Consider the following 24,644-nt stretch of genomic DNA (forward strand, 5'->3'; position numbering starts at 1 on the left):
GAGAGGGAGGTAGGGGGCGCGAGGGGGAGGTAGGGGGGGCGCGAGAGGGAGGTAGGGGGGCGCGAGAGGGAGGTAGGGGGGGCGCGAGGGGGAGGTAGGGGGGGCGCGAGAGGGAGGTAGGGGGGGGCGCGAGGGGGAGGTAGGGGGGGCGCGAGGGGGAGGTAGGGGGGGCGCGAGGGGGAGGTAGGGGGGCGCGAGAGGGAGGTAGGGGGGCGCGAGAGGGAGGTAGGGGGGGCGCGAGGGGGAGGTAGGGGGGGCGCGAGAGGGAGGTAGGGGGGCGCGAGAGGGAGGTAGGGGGGGCGCGAGAGGGAGGTAGGGGGGCGCGAGGGGGAGGTAGGGGGGCGCGAGAGGGAGGTAGGGGGGCGCGAGAGGGGGGACACGAGGGGGAGGGGGGCGAGAGGGGGGAGGGGGCGAGAGGGGGAGGGGGCGAGAGGGGGAGGGGGAGCGCGAGAGGGGGGGACACGAGAGGGAGGTGGGGGGGCGAGAGGGGGAGGGGGGAGCGCGAGAGGAGGACACGAGAGGGGGAGGGGGGCGAGAGGGAGGTAGGGGGGACGCGAGAGCGGGGTGGGGGGGCGCGAGAGGGAGGTGGGGGGGCGCGAGAGGGAGGGAGGGGGGGCGCGAGAGGGAGGTGGGGGGGCGCGAGAGGGAGGTGGGGGGGCGCGAGAGGGAGGGAGGGGGGCGCGAGAGGGGGACACGAGAGGAGGTGGGGGGGGCGAGAGGGAGGTAGGGGGGGCGAGAGGGGGGGCGCGAGAGGGGGGGGAGGGGGGCGCGAGAGGGGGGGGAGGGGGGCGCGAGAGGGGGGGGAGGGGGGCGCGAGAGGGGGGGGAGGGGGGCGCGAGAGGGGGGGAGGGGGGCGCGAGAGGGGGGGAGGGGGGCGCGAGAGGGGGGGGAGGGGGGCGCGAGAGGGGGGGAGGGGGGCGCGAGAGGGGGGGGAGGGGGGCGCGAGAGGGGGGGAGGGGGGCGCGAGAGGGGGGGGGGAGAGGGAGGTGGGGGGCGCGAGAGGGGGGGAGCGAGAGGGAGGTGGGGGGGCGAGAGGGGGACACGAGAGGGAGGTAGGGGGGGCGAGAGGGAGGTAGGGGGGCGAGAGGGAGGTAGGGGGGGCGAGAGGGAGGTAGGGGGGCGCGAGAGGGGGAGCGAGAGGGAGGTGGGGGGGCGAGAGGGAGGTAGGGGGGCGCGAGAGGGGGGAGCGAGAGGGAGGTAGGGGACACGAGAGGAGGTAGGGGGGGCGAGAGGGAGGTAGGGGGGGCGAGAGGGAGGTAGGGGGGGCGAGAGGGAGGTAGGGGGGGCGAGAGGGAGGTAGGGGGTCGAGAGGGAGGTAGGGGGGGCGAGAGGGAGGGAGGTAGGGGGGGCGAGAGGGAGGTAGGGGGGGCGAGAGGGAGGTAGGGGGGGCGAGAGGGAGGTAGGGGGGCGAGAGGGAGGTAGGGGGGGCGAGAGGGAGGTAGGGGGGGCGAGAGGGGGGAGATGGGGCGAGAGGGGGGACGAGAGGGGGGAGGGGGGGCGAGAGGGGGGAGGGGGGGCGAGAGGGGGGAGGGGGGCGAGAGGGAGGTGGGGGGGGGCGAGAGGGGGACACGAGAGGGGGAGGGGGGGTGTGAGAATTAAACGGGTCTCTGCCTCTTACCTGCTGTGACTGCAGCCTGCGAGGGTTCCTGTGAATCAGAGTCTGTGAGTGATGGGGCCTGCTCCACTGACTGGGGAGAGAGAGACACACAGATCCGTCAGTCTGCAACGGTGGCAGAGCAAAATGGTTACAGTCTTTACAAACAACCTGTATTGAAATAGCGCCTTTAACGTAGTGAAACGTCCAAGGTGCATCACAGGAGACAAAACAGTTTGACCCCGAGACCCACAAGGAGAAATTGGGACAGGTGACCAAAAGCTGGGTCACAGAGGTAGGTTTTAAGGAGCGTCTTGAAGGAGGAGAGAGAGGTCGAGTGGTGGAGAGGTTTAGGGAGGGAGTTCCAGAGCTTGGGGCCCAGGCAACAGAAGACACGGCCACCGATGGTGGAGCGATTATAATCAGGGATGCTCAGGGGGGCAGAATTAGAGGAGCGCAGACATCTCGGGGGGTGGGGGGGGGGGAAGGGTTGTGGGGCTGGAGGAGATTACAGAGATAGGGAGGGGCGAGGGCCATGGAGGGATTTGCAAACAAGGATGAGAATTTTGAAATCGAGGCGTTGCTTAACCGGGAGCCAATGTAGGCCAGTGAGCACAGAGGGTGATGGGTGAGTGGGACTGGGTGCGAGTTAGGACATGGGGGCAGTGAGCACAGGGGCTGATGGGTGAGTGGGACTGGGTGCGAGTTAGGCCACGGGGGCAGTGAGTGATGGGTGAGCGGGACTCGGTGCTAGTAAGGCCACGGGGCAGTGAGCACAGGGGGTGATGGGTGAGCGGGGCTGGGTGCGAGTTAGGACATGGGGCAGTGAGCACAGGGGGTGATGGGTGAGCGGGACTTGGTGCGAGTTAGGACATGGGGCAGTGAGCACAGAGGGTGATGGGTGAGCGGGACCCAGTGCGAGTTAGGACACGGTGCAGTGAGCACAGGGGGTGATGGGTGAGCGGGACCCGGTGCGAGTTAGGACACGGGGCAGTGAGCACAGGGGGTGATGGGTGAGCGGGACCCGGTGCGAGTTAGGACACGGGGCAGTGAGCACAGGGGGTGATGGGTGAGCGGGACTGGGTGCGAGTTAGGACACGGGGCAGTGAGCACAGGGGGTGATGGGTGAGTGGGACTGGGTGCGAGTTAAGACACGGGGCAGCGAGCACAGGGGGTGATGGGTGAGTGGGACTGGGTGCGAGTTAAGACACGGGGCAGTGAGCACAGGGGGTGATGGGTGAGCAGGACTTGATGTGAGTTAGGACACGGGGCAGTGAGCACAGGGGGTGATGGGTGAGTGGGACTGGGTGCGAGTTAAGACACGAGGCAGCGAGCACAGGGGGTGATGGGTGAGTGGGACTGGGTGCGAGTTAGGACACGGGGCAGTGAGCACAGGGGGTGATGGGTGAGCGGGACTCGGTGCAAGTTAGGACACGGGGCAGAGAGCACAGGGGGTGATGGGTGAGCGGGACCCGGTGCGAGTTAGGACACGGGGCAGCGAGCACAGGGGGTGATGGGTGATTAGGACTTGGTGCGAGTTAGGACACGGGGCAGCGAGCACAGGGGGTGATTGGTGAGCGGGACTCAGTGAGAGTTAGGACATGGGAGCAGCGAGCACAGGGGGTGATGGGTGAGCGGGACTCGGTGCGAGTTAGGACACGGGGCAGCGAGCACAGGGGGTGATGGGTGAGTGGGACTCGGTGCGAGTTAGGACACGGAGGCAGCGAGCACAGGGGGTGACGGGTGAGCGGGACTCGGTGTGAGTTAGGACACGGGGCAGTGAGCACAGGGGGTGATGGGTGAGTGGGACTCGGTGTGAGTTAGGACACGGGGCAGCGAGCACAGGGGGTGATGGGTGAGTGGGACTGGGTGCGAGTTAGGACCTTGGGCAGTGAGCACAGGGGGTGATGGGTGAGCGGGACTCGGTGCGAGTTAGGACACGGGGCAGCGAGCACAGGGGGTGATGGGTGAGCGGGACTTGGTGCAAGTTAGGACATGGGGCAGTGAGCACAGGGGGTGATGGGTGAGCGGGACTCGGTGTGAGTTAGGACATGGGGCAGTGAGCACAGGGGGTGATGGGTGAGCGGGACTTGGTGCAAGTTAGGACATGGGGCAGTGAGCACAAGGGGTGATGGGTGAGTGGGACTCGGTGTGAGTTAGGACACGGGGGCAGCGAGCACAGGGGGTGATGGGTGAGCGGGACTTGGTGCGAGTTAGGACACGGGGCAGCGAGCACAGGGGGTGATGGGTGAGCGGGACTTGGTGCAAGTTAGGACATGGGGCAGTGAGCGGGACTCGGTGCGAGTTGGGACACAGGGCAGTGAGCACAGGGGGTGATGGGTGAGTGGGATTCGGTGCGAGTTAGGACACGGGGCAGTGAGCACAGGGGGTGATGGGTGAGTGGGATTCGGTGCAAGTTAGGACATGGGGCAGTGAGCACAGGGGGTGATGGGTGAGTGGGATTCAGTGCGGGTTAGGACACGGGGCAGTGAGCACAGGGGGTGATGGGTGAGTGGGATTCGGTGCAAGTTAGGACATGGGGCAGTGAGCACAGGGGGTGATGGGTGAGTGGGATTCGGTGCAAGTTAGGACATGGGGCAGTGAGCACAGGGGGTGATGGGTGAGTGGGATTCAGTGCGGGTTAGGACACGGGGCAGTGAGCACAGGGGGTGATGGGTGAGCGGGACTGGGTGTGAGTTAGGACACGGGGCAGTGAGCACAGGGGGTGATGGGTGAGTGGGATTCGGTGCGAGTTAGGACACGGGGCAGTGAGCACAGGGGGTGATGGGTGAGCGGGACTTGGTGCGAGTTAGGACACGGGGCAGTGAGCACAGGGGGTGATGGGTGAGTGGGACTTGGTGCGAGTTAGGACACGGGGCAGCGAGCACAGGGGGTGATGTGTGAGCGGGACTTGGTGCGAGTTAGGACACAGGACAGTGAGCACAGGGGGTGATGGGTGAGTGGGACTTGGTGTGAGTTAGGACACGGGGCAGTGAGCACAGGGGGTGATGGGTGAGCGGGACTAGGTGTGAGTTAGGACATGGGACAGTGAGCACAGGGGGTGATGGGTGAGCGGGACTTGGTGCGAGTTAGGACACGGGGCAGTGAGCACAGGGAGTGATGGGTGAGCGGGACTTGGTGTGAGTTAGGACACGGGGCAGTGAGCACAGGGGGTGATGGGTGAGCGGGACTGGGTGCGAGTTAGGACACGGGGCAGTGAGCACAGGGGGTGATGGGTGAGCGGGACTGGGTGCGAGTTAGGACACGGGGCAGTGAGCATAGGGGGTGATGGGTGAGCGGGACTGGGTGTGAGTTAGGACACGGGGCAGTGAGCACAGGGGGTGATGGGTGAGCGGGACTTGGTGTGAGTTAGGACATGGGACAGTGAGCACAGGGGGTGATGGGTGAGCGGGACTGGGTGCGAGTTAGGACATGGGACAGTGAGCACAGGGGGTGATGGGTGAGTGGGACCCGGTGTGAGTTAGGACACGGGGTCAGCGAACACAGGGGGTGATGGGTGAGCGGGACTGGGTGCGAGTTAGGACACGGGGCAGCGAGCACAGGGGGTGATGGGTGAGCGGGACTTGGTGTGAGTTAGGACATGGGACAGTGAGCACAGGGGGTGATGGGTGAGCGGGACTGGGTGCGAGTTAGGACATGGGACAGTGAGCACAGGGGGTGATGGGTGAGTGGGACCCGGTGTGAGTTAGGACACGGGGTCAGCGAACACAGGGGGTGATGGGTGAGCGGGACTGGGTGCGAGTTAGGACATGGGGGCAGCCGAGTTTTGGATCACCTCCAGTTTACGTCGGGGAGAACGTGGGAGTCCAGCCAGGAGTGCGTTGGGATAGTTGAGTCTGGAGGTAACAAAGGCACGGATGAGGGCTTGCAATAAAAAAATTACAATTTAGAATAAAAAGCAGGTTACAAAAAGCCAATGGATCCTCGGTCTTAGACACAAATTACCAAAAGTAGCGAGGCAGATTAACAAGGCCGTGAAAAACAGCAATGAAGCACGGGGGGATCGTTGCTGGAGGGATGCAGTTGAAAAGCAGAGAAGTCATGTTAAAGTTGTATTGATGCTTGGTTAGAGCACATTTGGCGGTACTTTGCGTGGTTCTGGTCTCCAGATTATCCAAAGGATACAGGGGCACTGGAGAAGGTGCAAAACAGATTCACAAGGGTGAGACCAGAACTGAGAGTGATCACCATCAGGAGAGGATGAACTGGCCGTGGCTCAATTCTCGAGAAAACAGGACTAAAGGGTGACCCGATCGAGGCTTTAAAATGATGCCAGGGTTTGATAGGGTAGACGTGGAGAAGATGTTTCCACTGGTGGGCGAGTCCCCCTTTATTGCCAGGGGGGATGGAGTATAAAAGCAGGGAAGTCCTGCTGCAACTGCACAGGGTATTGGTGAGGCCACACCTGGAGTACTGCGTGCAGTTTTGGTCTCCGTATTTACGAAAGGATATACTTGCATTGGAGGCAGTTCAGAGAAGGTTCACTCGGTTGATTCCGGGGATGAGGGGGTTGACTTATGAGGAAAGGTTGAAGAGGTTGGGCCTCTACTCATTGGAGTTCAGAAGAATGAGAGGTGATCTTATTGAAACATATAAGATAATGAGGGGGCTCGACAGGGTGGATGCAGAGAGGATGTTTCCACTCATAGGGGAAACTAAAACTAGGGGGCATAGTCTCAGAATAAGGGGCCGCCCATTTAAAGCTGAGCTGAGGAGGAATTTCTTCTCTCAGACGGTTGTAAATCTGTGGAATTCTCTGCCTCAGAGAGCTGTGGAGGCTGGGTCATTGAATATATTTAAGGTGGAGATAGTCAGATTTTTGAGCGATAAGGGAGTGAAGGGTTATGGGGAGCGGGCGGGGAAGTGGAGCTGAGTCCATGATCGGATCAGCCATGATCTTATTGAATGGTGGAGCAGGCTCGAGGGGCCGAATGGCCGACTCCTGCTCCTATTTTTTACGTTCTCAGCGGCCGTAAATACAGGACAGTCACGAATAAATCCAATGGGGAATTCAGAAGGAATGCCTTTACCCAGGGAGTGGTGAGAATGTGGAACTGGCTGCCACAGGGAGTGGTTGAGGCAATCAGCCATTGATACACTTGAGGGGAGGCGAGATAAGTGCACGAGGCAGACAGGAATAGGAGGATTGTTGCTGGGGTGAGATGAGGAAGGGCTGGGAGGAGGCTGGTGCACAGACCAGTTGGGCTGAATGACCTGTTTCTGTGCTGTAAACTCGATGTAATGATGTGAACAGCGGCGCAGAGAACAACAGCAAATGGAGACGTTCACCCGAGCACAGCAGCGGTTCAGCCAACTAGGCTTTTGGGCCTAGTTTTCAGACGAGATCTTGAAAGGGAAGGAGAGGTCTGAAAAGTCTTGGGAAAGGGCACAGGGCCTCTTCGAGAGAGAGGACACAGGGCGATGGGAAAAGGGCACGGGATTGGGGCTCTTCCAGAGAGGGGGCACAGGGCCTCTACCAGAGAGGGGGCACAGGGCCTCTTCCAGAGAGAGGACTCAGCGGCGATGGGTAAAGGGCAAGGGATCGGGGCTCTTCCAAAGAGGGGGCACAGGGCCTCTTCCAGAGAGAGGACACAGGGCGATGGGAAAAGGGCACGGTATTGGGGCTCTTCCAGAGAGGGGGCACAGGGCCTCTTCCAGAGAGAGGACACAGGGCGATGGGGAAAGGGCAAGGGATCGGGGCTCTTCCAGAGAGGGGGCACAGGGCCTCTTCCAGAGAGAGGACACAGGCCGATGGGGAAAGGGCACGGTATTGGGGCTCTTCCAGAGAGGGGGCACAGGGCCTCTTCCAGAGAGAGGACACAGTGCCGATGGGGAAAGGGCACGGTATTGGGGCTCTTTCAGAGAGAGAGCTAGGGCGACGGGCTAAATGGCTTCCTTCTGGGCCTTGACTCGGTCACTCTTAAGCTCCCTTCCAAGTCAGAAGGTCATGAGATCGAGTCCCTCACTCCAGAGACTCGAGCCCCACAAACCAGGGCTGACACACCCAGCGCCAGTACTGAGGGAGCGCCGCACTGTCGGAGGGGCAGTACTGAGGGAGCGCCGCACTGTCGGAGGGGCAGTACTGAGGGAGCGCCGCACTGTCGGAGGGGCAGTACTGAGGGAGCGCCGCACTGTCGGAGGGGCAGTACTGAGGGAGCGCCGCACTGTCGGAGGGGCAGTACTGAGGGAGCGCCGCACTGTCGGAGGGGCAGTACTGAGGGAGCGCCGCACTGTCGGAGGGGCAGTACTGAGGGAGCGCCGCACTGTCGGAGGGGCTGTACTGAGGGAGCGTTGCACTGTCGGAGGGGCAGTACTGAGGGAGCGCCGCACTGTCGGAGGGACGGTACTGAGGGAGCGCCGCACTGTCGGAGGGGCAGTACTGAGGGAGCGCCGCACTGTCGGAGGGGCAGTACTGAGGGAGCGCCGCACTGTCGGAGGGGCAGTACTGAGTGAGTGCCGCACTGTCGGAGGGACGGTACTGAGGGAGCGCCGCACCGTCGGAGGGGCGGTACTGAGGGAGTGCCGCACTGTCGAAGGGGCGGTACTGAGGGAGTGCCGCACTGTCGGAGGGGCGGTACTGAGGGAGCGCCGCACTGCCGGAGGGGCAGTACTGAGGGAGCGCCGCACTGTCGGAGGGGCGGTACTGAGGGAGTGCCGCACTGTCGAAGGGGCGGTACTGAGGGAGTGCCGCACTGTCGGAGGGGCGGTACTGAGGGAGTGCCGCACTGTCGGAGGGGCAGTACTGAGGGAGCGCCGCACTGTCGGAGGGGCGGTACTGAGGGAGTGCCGCACTGTCGGAGGGGCAGTACTGAGGGAGTGCCGCACTGTCGGAGGGGCAGTACTGAGGGAGTGCCGCACTGTCGGAGGGGCGGTACTGAGGGAGTGCCGCACTGTCGGAGGGGCGGTACTGAGGGAGTGCCGCACTGTTGGAGGGGCAGTACTGAGGGAGTGCCGCACTGTCGGAGGGGCAGTACTGAGGGAGCGCCGCACTGTCGGAGGGGCAGTACTGAGGGAGCGCCGCACTGTCGGAGGGGCAGTACTGCCTTTTCAGCCGGAGATAAAAGATCCCACGGAACACCATTTTGAAGAAGAGCACGGGGAGTTCTTCCCCGGTGTCCTGGGGCCAATATTTATCTCTCCGCCAGCAGAACGACAAGAGCAGTTTAACCAGGTCATCGCGCGCGGTTTGTGGGATCTCACTGTGCCACAAAATGGCGGCCGCGGTTCCCCTGCACGACGATATCCAAAGTGATGTGCAGGCGGCCAGGCACTGTGTGATCTCCCGAGGAGGTGGAAGGTGTTGTGTCGACACAGGCTCTCTCCGACTCTCCCTGCGGCTTTGGACGACGTACCTGTGGCTGGGATGACACTCCCCCACCGGGAAGGAATGGGCTGAAGAGCTCCGGGTGAGGATGCACATCCTGCAGACAAACAAGGAAAGTGGTGTCAAGGAGAAATCAAAACAGGCGGGTCACAACACCACAAGATCCAGGAGCAGGAGTCGGCCATTCGGCCCCTCGAGCCCGCTCCACCATTCAACGAGATCACGGCTGACCTTCGACCTCAACCCCACTTTCCTGCACTGTCCCCATATCCCTCGATTCCCTCACTATCCAAAAATCTAGCGATCTCGGCCTTGACTATACTCAAAGACTGAGCCTTCACAGCCCTCTGGGGCAGAGAATTCCAAAGATTCACCCCCCTCTGAGTGAAGAAGTTTCTCCTCATCTCAGTCCTAAATGGCCGACCCCTTATCCTGAGACTGTGACCCCTGGTTCTAGACCCCCCAGCCCGGGGGAAACACCCTCCCTGCATCTACCCTGTCAAGCCCTGTTAGAATTTTGTCTGTTTCAATGAGATCACCTCTCATTCTTCTAAACTCTAGAGAATATCGACCTTGTTGACGGGCATTTCCGATGGCAAAGGCACCTACTCATAGGACAATCCTCATAGGACAATCCCCCCATCCCAGGAATCAGTCTGGTGAACCTTCGTTGCACTCCCTCTATGACAAGTATATCCTTCCTGAGGTAAGGAGACCCAAACTGTACACAATACTCCAGGTGTGGTCTCACAATATAATCGCAGTAAGACGTCTTTACTCTGAGACTCAAGTCCTCCTGTAATAAAGGCCAACATATCATTTGCTTTCTTAATCACTTGCTGTACCTGCATGTTAACTTTCAGTGATTGGTGTACAAGGACACCCAGGTCCCTCTGAACACCAACATTTCCTGTGTGTGGGTGATGGAGGAGCAGGTATCTGAGAGTGGGACACACTGTGTGTGGGTAATGGAGCAGGTATCTGAGAGTGGGACACACTGTGCGGGTGATGGAGGAGCAGGTATCTGAGAGTGGGACACACTGTGTGTGGGTAATGGAGCAGGTATCTGAGAGTGGGACACACTGTGTGGGTAATGGAGCAGGTATCTGAGAGTGGGACACACTGTGTGGGTAATGGAGCAGGTATCTGAGAGTGGGACACACTGTGTGGGTGATGGAGGAGCAGGTATCTGAGAGTGGGACACACTGTGTGTGGGTAATGGAGCAGGTATCTGAGAGTGGGACACACTGTGTGGGTAATGGAGCAGGTATCTGAGAGTGGGACACACTGTGTGGGTAATGGAGCAGGTATCTGAGAGTGGGACACACTGTGTGGGTAATGGAGCAGGTATCTGAGAGTGGGACACACTGTGTGGGTAATGGAGCAGGTATCTGAGAGTGGGACACACTGTGTGGGTGATGGAGGAGCAGGTATCTGAGAGTGGGACACACTGTGTGGGTAATGGAGCAGGTATCTGAGAGTGGGACACACTGTGTGGGTAATGGAGCAGGTATCTGAGAGTGGGACACACTGTGTGTGGGTGATGGAGGAGCAGGTATCTGAGAGTGGGACACACTGTGTGTGGGTGATGGAGGAGCAGGTATCTGAGAGTGGGACACACTGTGTGGGTGATGGGGGAGCAGGTATCTGAGAGTGGGACACACTGTGTGGGTGATGGAGGAGCAGGTATCTGAGAGTGGGACACACTGTGTGGGTGATGGGGGAGCATGTATCTGAGAGTGGGACACACTGTGTGGGTGATGGAGGAGCAGGTATCTGAGAGTGGGACACACTGTGTGTGGGTGATGGAGGAGCAGGTATCTGAGAGTGGGACACAGTGTGTGTGGGTGATGGAGGAGCAGGTATCTGAGAGTTGTACACACTGTGTGGGTGATGGAGGAGCAGGTATCTGAGAATGGGACACACTGTGTGGGTGATGGAGGAGCAGGTAGCTGAGAGTGGGACACACTGTGTGTGGGTGATGGAGGAGAAGGTATCTGAGAGTGGGACACACTGTGTGGGTGATGGAGGAGCAGGTATCTGAGAGTGGGACACACTGTGTGTGGGTGATGGAGGAGCAGGTATCTGAGAGTGGGACACACTGTGTGTGGGTGATGGAGGAGCAGGTATCTGAGAGTGGGACACACTGTGTGTGGGTGATGGAGGAGCAGGTATCTGAGAGTGGGACACACTGTGTGGGTGATGGGGGAGCAGGTATCTGAGAGTGGGACACACTGTGTGTGGGTGATGGGGGAGCAGGTATCTGAGAGTGGGACACACTGTGTGGGTGATGGAGGAGCAGGTATCTGAGAGTGGGACACTGTGTGTGGGTGATGGAGGAGCAGGTATCTGAGAGTGGGACACACTGTGTGGGTGATGGAGAAGCAGGTATCTGAGAGTGGGACACACTGTGTGGGTGATGGAGGAGCAGGTATCTGAGAGTGGGACACACTGTGTGTGGGTAATGGAGCAGGTATCTGAGAGTGGGACACACTGTGTGGGTAATGGAGCAGGTATCTGAGAGTGGGACACACTGTGTGTGGGTGATGAAGCAGGTATCTGAGAGTGGGATACACTGTGTGTGGGTGATGGAGGAGCAGGTATCTGAGAGTGGGACACAGTGTGTGTGGGTGATGGGGGAGCAGGTATCTGAGAGTGGGACACACTGTGTGGGTGATGGAGGAGCAGGTATCTGAGAATGGGACACACTGTGTGGGTGATGGAGGAGCAGGTAGCTGAGAGTGGGACACACTGTGTGTGGGTGATGGAGGAGAAGGTATCTGAGAGTGGGACACACTGTGTGTGGGTGATGGGGGAGCAGATATCTGAGAGTGGGACGCACTTGTGTGGGTGATGGAGCAGCAGGTATTTGAGAGTGGGACACACTGTGTGTGGGTGATGGAGGAGCAGGTATCTGAGAGTGGGACACACTGTGTGTGGGTGATGGAGGAGCAGGTATCTGAGAGTGGGACACACTGTGTGTGGGTGATGGAAGAGCAGGTATCTGAGAGTGGGACACACTGTGTGTGGGTGATGGAGCAGGTATCTGAGAGTGGGACACACTGTGTGTGGGTAATGGAGGAGCAGGTATCTGAGAGTGGGACACACTGTGTGTGGGTGATGGAGGAGCAGGTATCTGAGAGTGGGACACACTGTGTGGGTGATGGAGGAGCAGGTATCTGAGAGTGGGACACACTGTGTGGGTGATGGAGGAGCAGGTATCTGAGAGTGGGACACACTGTGTGGGTGATGGAGGAGCAGGTATCTGAGAGTGGGACACACTGTGTGTGGGTGATGGAGGAGCAGGTATCTGAGAGTGGGACACACTGTGTGTGGGTAATGGAGGAGCAGGTATCTGAGAGTGGGACACACTGTGTGGGTGATGGAGTAGCAGGTATCTGAGAGTGGGACACACTGTGTGGGTGATGGAGAAGCAGGTATCTGAGAGTGGGACACACTGTGTGGGTGATGGAGGAGCAGCTATCTGAGAGTGGGACACACTGTGTGTGGGTAATGGAGCAGGTATCTGAGAGTGGGACACACTGTGTGGGTAATGGAGCAGGTATCTGAGAGTGGGACACACTGTGTGTGGGTGATGAAGCAGGTATCTGAGAGTGGGATACACTGTGTGTGGGTGATGGAGGAGCAGGTATCTGAGAGTGGGACACAGTGTGTGTGGGTGATGGGGGAGCAGGTATCTGAGAGTGGGACACACTATGTGTGGGTGATGGAGGAGCAGGTATCTGAGAGTGGGACACACTGTGTGGGTGATGGAGGAGCAGGTATCTGAGAGTGGGACACACTGTGTGGGTGATGGAGGAGCAGGTATCTGAGAGTGGGACACACTGTGTGGGTGATGGAGGAGCAGGTATCTGAGAGTGGGACACACTGTGTGTGGGCGATGGAGGAGCAGGTATCTGAGAGTGGGACATACTGTGTGTGGGTGATGGAGGAGCAGGTATCTGAGAGTGGGACACACAGTGTGGGTGATGGAGGAGCAGGTATCTGAGAGTGGGACACACTGTGTGTGGGTGATGGAGGAGCAGGTATCTGAGAGTGGGACACACTGTGTGTGGGTGATGGAGGAGCAGGTATCTGAGAGTGGGACACACTGTGCGTGGGTGATGGGGGAGCAGGTATCTGAGAGTGGGACACACTGTGTGTGGGTGATGGAGGAGCAGGTATCTGAGAGTGGGACACACTGTGTGTGGGTGATGGAGGAGGTATCTGAGAGTGGGACACACTGTGTGGGTAATGGAGCAGGTATCTGAGAGTGGGACACACTGTGTGTGGGTGATGGAGGAGCAGGTATCTGAGAGTGGGACACACTGTGTGTGGGTGATGGAGCAGGTATCTGAGAGTGGGACACACTGTGTGTGGGTGATGGAGGAGCAGGTATCTGAGAGTGGGACACACTGTGTGTGGGTGATGGAGGAGCAGGTATCTGAGAGTGGGACACACTGTGTGGGTGATGGGGGAGCAGGTATCTGAGAGTGGGACACACTGTGTGGGTGATGGAGCAGCAGGTATCTGAGAGTGGGACACACTGTGTGGGTGATGGAGGAGCAGGTATCTGAGAGTGGGACACACTGTGTGTGGGTGATGGAGGAGCAGGTATCTGAGAGTGGGACACACTGTGTGTGGGTGATGGAGGAGCAGGTATCTGAGAGTGGGACACACTGTGTGGGTGATGGAGGAGCAGGTATCTGAGAGTGGGACACACTGTGTGTGGGTAATGGAGCAGGTATCTGAGAGTGGGACACACTGTGTGGGTAATGGAGCAGGTATCTGAGAGTGGGACACACTGTGTGTGGGTGATGGAGCAGGTATCTGAGAGTGGGATACACTGTTTGTGGGTGATGGAGGAGCAGGTATCTGAGAGTGGGACACACTGTGTGTGGGTGATGGAGGAGCAGGTATCTGAGAGTGGGACACACTGTGTGTGGGTGATGGAGGAGCAGGTATCTGAGAGTGGGACACACTGTGTGGGTGATGGAGGAGCTGGTATCTGAGAGTGGGACACACTGTGTGGGTGATGGAGGAGCAGGTATCAGAGAGTGGGACACACTGTGTGTGGGTGATGGAGGAGCAGGTATCTGAGAGTGGGGCACACTGTGTGTGGGTGATGGAGGAGCAGGTATCAGAGAGTGGGACACACTGTGTGTGGGTGATGGAGGAGCAGGTATCTGAGAGTGGGACACACTGTGTGGGTGATGGAGGAGCAGGTATCTGAGAGTGGGACACACTGTGTGTGTGTGATGGAGGAGCAGGTATCTGAGAGTGGGACACAGTGTGTGTGGGTGATGGGGGAGCAGGTATCTGAGAGTGGGACACACTGTGTGTGGGTGATGGAGGAGCAGGTATCTGAGAGTGGGACACACTGTGTGGGTGATGGAGGAGCAGGTATCTGAGAGTGGGACACACTGTGTGGGTGATGGAGGAGCAGGTATCTGAGAGTGGGACACACTGTGTGGGTGATGGAGGAGCAGGTATCTGAGAGTGGGACACACTGTGTGGGTGATGGAGGAGCAGGTATCTGAGAGTGGGACATACTGTGTGTGGGTGATGGAGGAGCAGGTATCTGAGAGTGGGACACACTGTGTGGGTGATGGAGGAGCAGGTATCTGAGAGTGGGACATACTGTGTGTGGGTGATGGAGGAGCAGGTATCTGAGAGTGGGACACACTGTGTGGGTGATGGAGGAGCAGGTATCTGAGAGTGGGACACACTGTGTGTGGGTGATGGAGGAGCAGGTATCTGAGAGTGGGACACAGTGTGTGTGGGTGATGGAGGAGCAGGTATCTGAGAGTGGGACACACTGTGTGTGGGTGATGGAGGAGCAGGTATCTGAGAGTGGGACACACTGTGCGTGGGTGATGGGGGAGCAGGTATCTGAGAGTGGGACACACTGTGTGTGGGTGATGGAGGAGCAGGTATCTGAGAGTGGGACACACTGTGTGGGGGTGATGGAGGAGCAGGTATCTGAGAGTGGGACACACTGTGTGGGTGATGGAGGAGCAGGTATCTGAGAGTGGGACACACTGTGTGTGGGTGATGGAGGAGCAGGTATCTGAGAGTGGGACACACTGTGTGTGGGTGATGGAGGAGCAGGTATCTGAGAGTGGGACACACTGTGCGTGGGTGATGGGGGAGCAGGTATCTGAGAGTGGGACACACTGTGTGTGGGTGATGGAGGAGCAGGTATCTGAGAGTGGGACACACTGTGTGTGTGTGATGGAGCAGGTATCTGAGAGTGGGACACACTGTGTGGGTAATGGAGCAAGTATCTGAGAGTGGGACACACTGTGTGGGTGATGGAGGAGCAGGTATCTGAGAGTGGGACACACTGTGTGTGGGTGATGGGGGAGCAGGTATCTGAGAGTGGGACACACTGTGTGTGGGTGATGGAGGAGCAGGTATCTGAGAGTGGGACACACTGTGTGTGGGTGATGGAGGAGCAGGTATCTGAGAGTGGGACACACTGTGTGGGTAATGGAGCAGGTATCTGAGAGTGGGACACACTGTGTGTGGGTGATGGAGGAGCAGGTATCTGAGAGTGGGACACACTGTGTGTGGGTGATGGAGCAGGTATCTGAGAGTGGGACACACTGTGTGTGGGTGATGGAGCAGGTATCTGAGAGTGGGACACACTGTGTGTGGGTGATGGAGCAGGTATCTGAGAGTGGGACACACTGTCTGTGGGTGATGGACGAGCTGCTATCTGAGAGTGGGATACACTGTGTGGCTCAGAGACATGGACCATGTACAGCAGACACCTCAAATCACTGGAGAAATACCACCAACGATGTCTCCACAAGATCCTGCAAATCCCCTGGGAGGACAGACGCACCAACGTTAGCGTCCTCGACCAGGCCAACATCAACGCACTGACCACACACACTCGACCAGCTCGGCTGGGCGGGGCCACAGTGTCCGCATGTCTGACACGAGACTCCCAAAGCAAGCGCTCTACTCGGAACTCCCACTCGGCAAGTGAGCTCCAGGTGGGAAGAGGAAACGTTGCAAGGGACCACCCTCAAAGCCTCCCTGATAAAAATGCTACATCCCCACCGACTCCTGGGAATCCCTGGCCAAAGACCAGTCCGCCCTAAGTGGAGGAGAAGAATCCAGGAAGGCGCTGAGCACCTCGCATCTCTTCGTCAGGAGCAAGCGGAAACCAAGCGCAGGCAGCGGAAAGAGCACACGACAAACCCAAGCTTCCCAGCCACCCGTCCCTTCAACCCACGTCTGCCCTTCACCGTGACAGAGACACTGTCGGTCCCGCATTGGTCTGTCACCTGAGAACTCATATCAGTGTGGAAGCAAGTCATCCTCGACTCCGAGGGACGGCCTTGGAAGGAAAAAGGTGATGGAGGAGCTGATAGGTGCGTGTGGTCCAACTGCTGATAATTTTGCAAGGGTTTCCAGCAAATACCAACTGCAAAGGAGGCAGGTTCAGCGTTTGAGGCCTACCCAATCAGGCCTCAACTCAGGAGCAACTCACTGGCCTTCAAACGTTGGCTTTTCTCCACACCGAAGAGTAGAGATGTGAGGCCCTCTGGGCAGGCTTTGCCGAGTTACACCTCGAGGCGCATGCGATGTTGTCGCCCCTCCACTTCTGAGTGAAGCAACGTGGCCAGTCGCCAGCACTTGACAGTCACTAACCCGAGTGTCATTCCTGGGCCCTGGTAACCCACCCCACCATTATGCATCAGAATGCCAGCCACTCGAGCCTCACCTTGTGAAGCAGCTCCAGTTCGAGCTGAAGCATGGCCACCTCGATGGTCACAGCGGCCACTTTCCTCCGGTCAGGCTCCGGCACGTCCTCCGGGAAACACATCCCGTCGCTCTGCTCCACGGTATATCCGTACTGCCGCAAGATGTCCCGGCTGCCCTGGAAACCACGCAACGCAGAGGTAAAACCTGGCCGACTTTCTGGGCCTCTCTCCCTCAGGGAGATATCTGTACACTGACTGGTGTCTCTCAGTCCCCTCTCCCTCAGGGAGATATCTGTACACTGACTGGTGTCTCTCAGTCCCTCTCCCTCAGGGAGATATCTGTACACTGACTGGTGTCTCTCAGTCCCTCTCCCTCAGGGAGATATCTGTACACTGACTGGTGTCTCTCAGTCCCCTCTCCCTCAGGGAGATATCTGTGTACTGACTGGTGTCTCTCAGTCCCTCTCCCTCAGGGAGATATCTGTACACTGACTGGTGTCTCTCAGTCCCCTCTCCCTCAGGGAGATATCTGTACACTGACTGGTGTCTCTCAGTCCCTCTCCCTCAGGGAGATATCTGTGTACTGACTGCTGTCTCTCAGTCCCTCTCTCCCTCAGGGAGATATCTGTGTACTGACTGGTGTCTCTCAGTCCCTCTCCCTCAGGGAGATATCTGTACACTGACTGGTGTCTCTCAGTCCCCTCTCCCTCAGGGAGATATCTGTACACTGACTGGTGTCTCTCAGTCCCCTCTCCCTCAGGGAGATATCTGTACACTGACTGGTGTCTCTCAGTCCCCTCTCCCTCAGGGAGATATCTGTACACTGACTGGTGTCTCTCAGTCCCCTCTCCCTCAGGGAGATATCTGTACCCTGACTGGTGTCTCTCAGTCCCTCTCCCTCAGGGAGATATCTGTACACTGACTGGTGCCTCTCAGTCCCCTCTCCCTCAGGGAGATATCTGTACACTGACTGGTGTCTCTCAGTCCCTCTCCCTCAGGGAGATATCTGTACACTGACTGGTATCTCTCAGTCCCTCTCCCTCAGGGAGATATCTGTACACTGACTGGTATCTCTCAGTCCCTCTCCCTCAGGGAGATATCTGTACACTGACTGGTGTCTCTCAGTCCCTCTCCCTCAGGGAGATATCTGTACACTGACTGGTGTCTCTCAGTCCCCTCTCCCTCAGAGAGATATCTGTACACTGACTGGTGTCTCTCAGTCCCTCTCCCTCAGGGAGATATCTGTACACTGACTGGTGTCTCTCAGTCCCCTCTCCCTCAGGGCGATATCTGTACATTGACTGGTGTCTCTCAGTCCCTCTCCCTCAGGAAGATATCTGTACACTGACTGGTATCTCTCAGTCCCTCTCCCTCAGGGAGATATCTGTACACTGACTGGTGTCTCTCAGTCCCTCACCCTCAGGGAGATATCTGTACACTGACTGGTGTCTCTCAGTCCCTCTCCCTCAGGGAGATATCTGTACACTGACTGGTGTCTCTCAGTCCCTCACCCTCAGGGAGATATCTGTACACTGACTGGTGTCTCTCAGTCCCTCTCCCTCAGGGAGATATCTGTACACTGATTGGTGTCTCTCAGTCCCTCTCCCTCAGGGAGATATCTGTACACTGACTGGTGTCTCTCAGTCCCTCTCCCTCAGGGAGATATCTGTACACTGACTGGTGTCTCTCAGTCCCTCTCCCTCAGGGAGATATCTGTACACTGACTGGTGTCTCTCAGTCCCTCTCCCTCAGGGAGATATCTGTACACTGACTGGTGTCTCTCAGTACTTTACCTGGATTCCATCCACGGTGGTTTTGAAGACAGGGTTGTTAAACTTCACTGCCCTCCAGAACTTGGGCTTTGTTGGCGAGAGTAGGTTCCGCCCGTACTTGTCCAGGATGTTGAAGGCCCTACTGACAGCCTCCAGCCCCTGACTCGGCTGCACTCAGAACAGAAACATAAGAACATAAGAATTAGGAGCAGGAGTAGGCCCTGGTTCTAGACTCCCCAGCCCGGGGGAAACACCCTCCCTGCATCTACCCTGTCAAACCCTGTAAGAATGTTGTATGTTTCAATGAGATCACCTCATTCTTCTAAACTCCAGAGAATATCGGCCAAGTCTGCTCAATCTCTCCTCATAGGACAATCCCCCCATCCCAGGAATCAGTCTGGTGAACCTTCGCTGCACTCCCTCTATGGCAAGTATATCCTTCCTTAGGTAAGGAGACCCAAACTGTACACAATACTCCAGGTGTGGTCTCACCAGGGCCCGATATAATCGCAGTAAGACGTCTTTACTCTTAGACTCAAATCCTCCTGTAATAAAGGCCAACATACCATTTGCTTTCTTAATCACTTGCTGTACCTGCATGTTAACTTTCAGTGATTGGTGTACAAGGACACCCAGGTCCCTCTGAACACCAACATTTCTCAATCTCTCACCATTTAAAAATACTCTGCTTTTCTATTTTAAATACAGAGTAAAGCTCCCTCTGCACTGTCCCATCAAACACTCCCAGGGCAGGTACAGCACGGGGTTAGATACAGAGTAAAATTCCCTCTACACTGTCCCATCAAACACTCCCAGGGCAGGTACAGCACGGGGTTAGATACAGAGTAAAATTCCCTCTACACTGTCCCATCAACTAACAACTTGCATTTAAACAGCATCTTTAATACAGTAAACACATCCCAAGGAGTTTCAATTGGTCAAAATTTGACACCCGAGTCACATAAGGAGATATTAGCACCGATGACCAAAATCTTGGTCAAAGAAGTCGGTTTTAAGGAGCGTCTTGAAGGAGGAGAGAGAGGTAGAGAGACGGAGAGGTTTAGGGCGGGAGTTCCAGAGCTTGGGGCCCAGGCAACAGAAGGCACGGCCACCGATGGTGGAGCGATTATAATCAGGGATGCTCAGAAGGGCAGAATTAGAGGAGTGCAGACATCTCGGGGGGTTGTGGGGCTGGAGGAGATTACAGAGATAGGGAGGGGGCGAGGGCCATGGAGGGATTTGTAAACAAGGATGAGAATTTTGAAATCGAGGCATTGCTTAACCGGGAGCCAATGTAGGTCAGCGAGCACAGGGGGTGATGGGTGAGCGGGACTGGGTGTGAGTTAGGACACGGAGCAGTGAGCACAGGGGGTGATGGGTGAGCGGGACTTGGTGTGAGTTAGGACACGGAGCAGTGAGCACAGGGGGTGATGGGTGAGCGGGACTGGGTGTGAGTTAGGACACGGAGCAGTGAGCACAGGGGGTGATGGGTGAGCGGGACTCGGTGCGAGTTAGGACACGGAGCAGTGAGCACAGGGGGTGATGGGTGAGCGGGACTTGGTGTGAGTTAGGACACGGAGCAGTGAGCACAGGGGGTGATGGGTGAGCGGGACTTGGTGCGAGTTAGGACACGGGGCAGTGAGCACAGCGGGTGATGGGTGAGTGGGACTGGGTGTGAGTTAGGACACGGGGCAGTGAGCACAGGGGGTGATGGGTGAGCGGGACTGGGTGTGAGTTAGGACACGAGGCAGCGAGCACAGGGAGTGATGGGTGAGCGGGACTTGGTGCGAGTTAGGACACGGGGCAGTGAGCACAGGGGGTGATGGGTGAGTGGGACTTGGTGTGAGTTAGGACACGGGGCAGCGAGCACAGGGGGTGATGGGTGAGTGGGACTTGGTGTGAGTTAGGACACGGGGCAGCGAGCACAGGGGGTGATGGGTGAGTGGGACTCGGTGCGAGTTAGGACACGGGGGCAGTGAGCACAGGGGGTGATGGGTAAGCGGGACTTGGTGCGAGTTAGGACACGGGGCAGCCGAGTTTTGGATCACCTCGAGTTTACGTGGGGTACAATGTGGGAGGCCAGCCAGGAGTGCGTTGGGATAGTCAAGTCTAGCGGTAACAAAGGCACGGATGAGGGTTTCAGCAGCGGATGAGCTGAGGCAGGAGGCGGAGACGGGCGGTGTTACGGAGGTGGAAATAGGCGGTCTTAGTGATGCTGCGGATTATGTGGTCCGAAGCTCATTTCAGGGTCAAATATGATGCCAAGGTTGCGAACAGTCTGGTTCAGCCTCAGACGGGAGTTGGGGAGAGGGATGGAGTCGGAGGCTGGGGAACGGAGTTTGTGGCGGGGACTGAAAACAATGGCTTCGGTCTTCCCAATATTGAATTGGAAGAAATTTCTGCTCGCCCAGAACTGGATGTGGGACAGGCAGCCTGACAATTGAGAGACCGAGGAGGGGTGGAGAGAAGGGAGGGTGAGGTAGCGCTGGGTGTCTCAGCGTACATGTGGAAACTGAGGCTGTGTTTTCGGATAATGACACCAAGGGCCAACATGTAGATGGGAGATAGGAGGGACGGAACCAGGTGAGTGCAGTTCCACTGAGAGCATAGAATCACAGAAATTTACCATACGGAGGGAGGCCATTCGGCCCATCGTGTCCACACTGGCCGACCAAGAGCTATCCGGCCTAATCCCACTTTCCCGCTCTGGGTCCGTAGCCCTGTGGGTTACGGCACTTCAGGGGCACATCCAGGTACTTTTTAAATGTGGTGAGGGTTTCTGCCTCTACCCCCCCTTTCAGGCCGTGAGTTCCACCCCAGACCCCCACCGCCCTCTGGGTGAAGACATTTCCCCTCAAATCTCCTCTAAACCTCCCCCCAAATTACTTTCAATCTATGCCCCCTGGTTGTTGACCCCCCTGCTAAGGGAAACAGGTCCGTCCTATCCACTTTATCCAGGCCCCTCATCATTTTATACACCTCAATCAGGTCTCCCCTCAGCCTCCTCTGTTCCAAAGAAAACAACCCCAGCCTATCCAATCTTTCCTCATCGCTAAAATTCTCCAGTCCAGGCAACATCCTGGTAAATCTCCTCTGTACCCTCTCCAGTGCAATCACATCCTTCCTGTAATGTGGTGACCAGAACTGTGCACGCAGTACTCCAGCTGTGGCCTAACCAGTGTTTTATACAGTTCAAGCATAACCCCCCTGCTCTTGTATTCTGTGCCTCGGCCAATAAAGGCAAGTATTCCGTCTGCCTTCGTAACCACCTTATCCACCTGGCCTGCTACCTTCAGGGAACTGTGGATTTCCGCTGATCAGGCAGCATCTGTGGAGGGGAAGCAGCGTTAACGTTCTGGGTCAGCGGCCCTCCGTTGGGAAAAGAACAGATCCTGAGGGAGCACTGAAAGGGGGAGGGGAGGGCAGGACAACAGGGAAGGTCTGTGATAGGGGGGGGGGGGGGGGGGGGAAAGACAGGAGAGATTAGAGAGACAATATAGGTCCAAGTCAGCATGGATTTGTGAAAGGGAAATCATGCTTGACAAATCTTCTGGAATTTTTTGAGGATGTTTCCAGTAGAGTGGACAAGGGAGAACCAGTTGATGTGGTATATTTGGACTTTCAGAAGGCTTTCGACAAGGTCCCACACAAGAGATTAATGTGCAAAGTTAAAGCACATGGGATTGGGGTTAGTGTGCTGACGTGGATTGAGAACTGGTTGTCAGACAGGAAGCAAAGAGTAGGAGTAAATGGGTACTTTTCAGAATGGCAGGCAGTGACTAGTGGGGTACCACAAGGTTCTGTGCTGGGGCCTCAGCTGTTTACACTGTACATTAATGATTTAGACGAGGGGATTAAATGTAGTATCTCCAAATTTGCGGATGACACTAAGTTGGGTGGCAGTGTGAGCTGCGAGGAGGATGCTATGAGGCTGCAGAGCGACTTGGATAGGTTAGGTGAGTGGGCAAATGCATGGCAGATGAAGTATAATGTGGATAGATGTGAGGTTATCCACTTTGGTGGTAAAAACAGAGAGACAGACTATTATCTGAATGGTGACATTCGGAAAAGGGGAGGTGCAAAGAGACCTGGGTGTCATGGTACATCAGTCATTGAAGGTTGGCATGCAGGTACAGCAGGCGGTTAAGAAAGCAAATGGCATGTTGGCCTTCATAGCAAGGGGATTTGAGTACAGGGGCAGGGAGGTGTTGCTACAGTTGTACAGGGCATTGGTGAGGCCACACCTGGAGTATTGTGTACAGTTTTGGTCTCCTAACTTGAGGAAGGACATTCTTGCTATTGAGGGAGTGCAGCGAAGGTTCACCAGACAGATTCCTGGGATGGCGGGACTGACCTATCACTAAAGACTGGATCAACTGGGCCTGTATTCACTGGAGTTCAGAAGAATGAGAGGGGACCTCATAGAAACGTTTAAAATTCTGACGGGTTTAGACAGGTTAGATGCAGGAAGAATGTTCCCAATGTTGGGGAAGTCCAGAACCAGAGGTCACAGTCTGAGGATAAGGGGCAAGCCATTTAGGACCGAGATGAGGAGGAATTTCTTCACCCAGAGAGTGGTGAACCTGTGGAATTCTCTACCACAGAAAGTTGTTGAGGCCAATCCACTAAATATATTCAAAAAGGAGTTAGATGAAGTCCTTACTACTCGGGGGATCAAGGGGTATGGCGTGAAAGCAGGAAGGGGGTACTGAAGTTGCATGTTCAGCCATGAACTCATTGAATGGCGGTGCAGGCTAGAAGGGCCGAATGGCCGACTCCTGCACCTATTTTCGATGTTTCGAACAGGGAGAATGGGCCAAATTCAAATGGTAATGGCGGGAGTTCGTCACTTTAATTCCTCACTCCACTCCCTCTCGGTCTCCGACACTGTTCCAACGTAGCTCAACGCAACAGCACCTCATCTTTCGATTAGACACTCGACAGCCTCCGGCACTCAACATCGAGTTCAACAATTCGGAGCCCACCATTAGCTCCCTTCTCCCCCCCCCCCCCTCAGAGCCTGTTTGTTTTTTTCTCTCCTTGTCTGTCATGGCCGCCGGGCATGATCCCACCATTCACACCCTATCCCGACCACTGTCTTTCCAACCTCGGTCACGACCGTTTGAATTCAGCCCCTTCTCCCGGTCAGTGCCCCTCCTTCAGGGTCTGTGCTTTCCCCAACACGCTCCTGTTCCGACCGAGGGCTGCTGACCCCAAAGGTTAACGCTGATCCCTCGCCACAGGGGCGCTGCCTGGCCCGCTGAGATTTGGTTTTTTTTTTATATTCCCGGTTCCAGCGTCCACGGTATTCTGCGTCTGTCTGCCCCCCCGCCCCCGATTAATCCAAAATGAAGATTTATCCCGTCCGGCAGAAGGTTTTCCCAGTAATTTTCCCAGCAGCGAGGTTCGGCCCGACGGGCCTGCCATCGCTCGATCGATCCCTTTCTCCCTCGCTCAGCAACGGAACACCGCTAGCCGTCGTCGGGCACCATGGCGGGACGGGGGCGGGGCGGGGCGGCGCGCGTTGGCGGTGAAAGCGCGACTCCGGAACGTTCCGCGCCCAGAGCGCGCGACTCCAGAACGTTCCGCCGTGTTTCCCCCGCCCCCCCGCCCGCCCCTCACCTTGACTGTCACGTTCTCCCGCAGGACGCGGGTCACATCCACCTGGTGGTACTTGTCCTCCAGCGGTTGAGCCATGGCGATGATGTCCTGCAGCAGGCCGGTCGGGGGCTGGGCCGAGGCGGCAGTCAGGGCCTGGATCGCCCGCTCCCGCAGGTCAAGCACACGGTGGCCCTCGTCCTCGCTCATGGTCCCGGGGAGGGCAGCCCCCCCCTTCCGCCCTCTCTCCTGGTATCCTCGGGTCCGGGGGGGCAAGCAAGTCCCGCAGGCCCACACACACACACGGGTGCAGTCGCCCCCTGATCCACGGACCGGGCCCTCAATTAATCGCACACCACCCCCCCCCCGCCCCCGCCCCCGCCGAGCCAGGCCTCGGCTAACGTCCGACCCGAGTCCCCAACAGGAGCCTCCCTGCAAAGGAAAAAAAACAGAGCGAATTAGACAGGGGGCCACCATTAAAGGTTCATGGGCCGATCCCATTCTCACCCGACCCCTGACATACAGACACAGCACGGACTCAGAACATCAGAAACAGGAGCAGGAGTCGGCCATTCGGCCCCTCGAGCCTGCTCCGCCATTCAATACGATCACGGCTG

The 24,644-nt window shown here is 57.6% G+C and overlaps 1 protein-coding gene across 1 annotated transcript; it reads right to left on the minus strand.

The window, feature by feature from the left end:
- Positions 1 to 1,618: 1,618 nt before the first annotated feature.
- LOC139235673 (E3 ubiquitin-protein ligase RNF31-like) lies at positions 1,619 to 24,394 on the minus strand (the record flags this gene model as incomplete). The annotated part of the gene is made up of 5 exons (XM_070866713.1): positions 24,052 to 24,394; positions 18,451 to 18,597; positions 16,678 to 16,833; positions 8,968 to 9,036; positions 1,619 to 1,688 (listed from the first exon to the last, which is right to left on the minus strand). Coding segments are annotated over exons 1-5 (628 nt in total), but the record flags the coding sequence as incomplete, so codon positions are not given.
- Between the last annotated feature and the right edge of the window lie 250 nt (positions 24,395 to 24,644).

The sequence above is a fragment of the Pristiophorus japonicus genome, chromosome 23 (genome assembly GCF_044704955.1).
Source record: "Pristiophorus japonicus isolate sPriJap1 chromosome 23, sPriJap1.hap1, whole genome shotgun sequence".
NCBI classification, from domain to species: Eukaryota; Metazoa; Chordata; class Chondrichthyes; family Pristiophoridae; genus Pristiophorus; species Pristiophorus japonicus.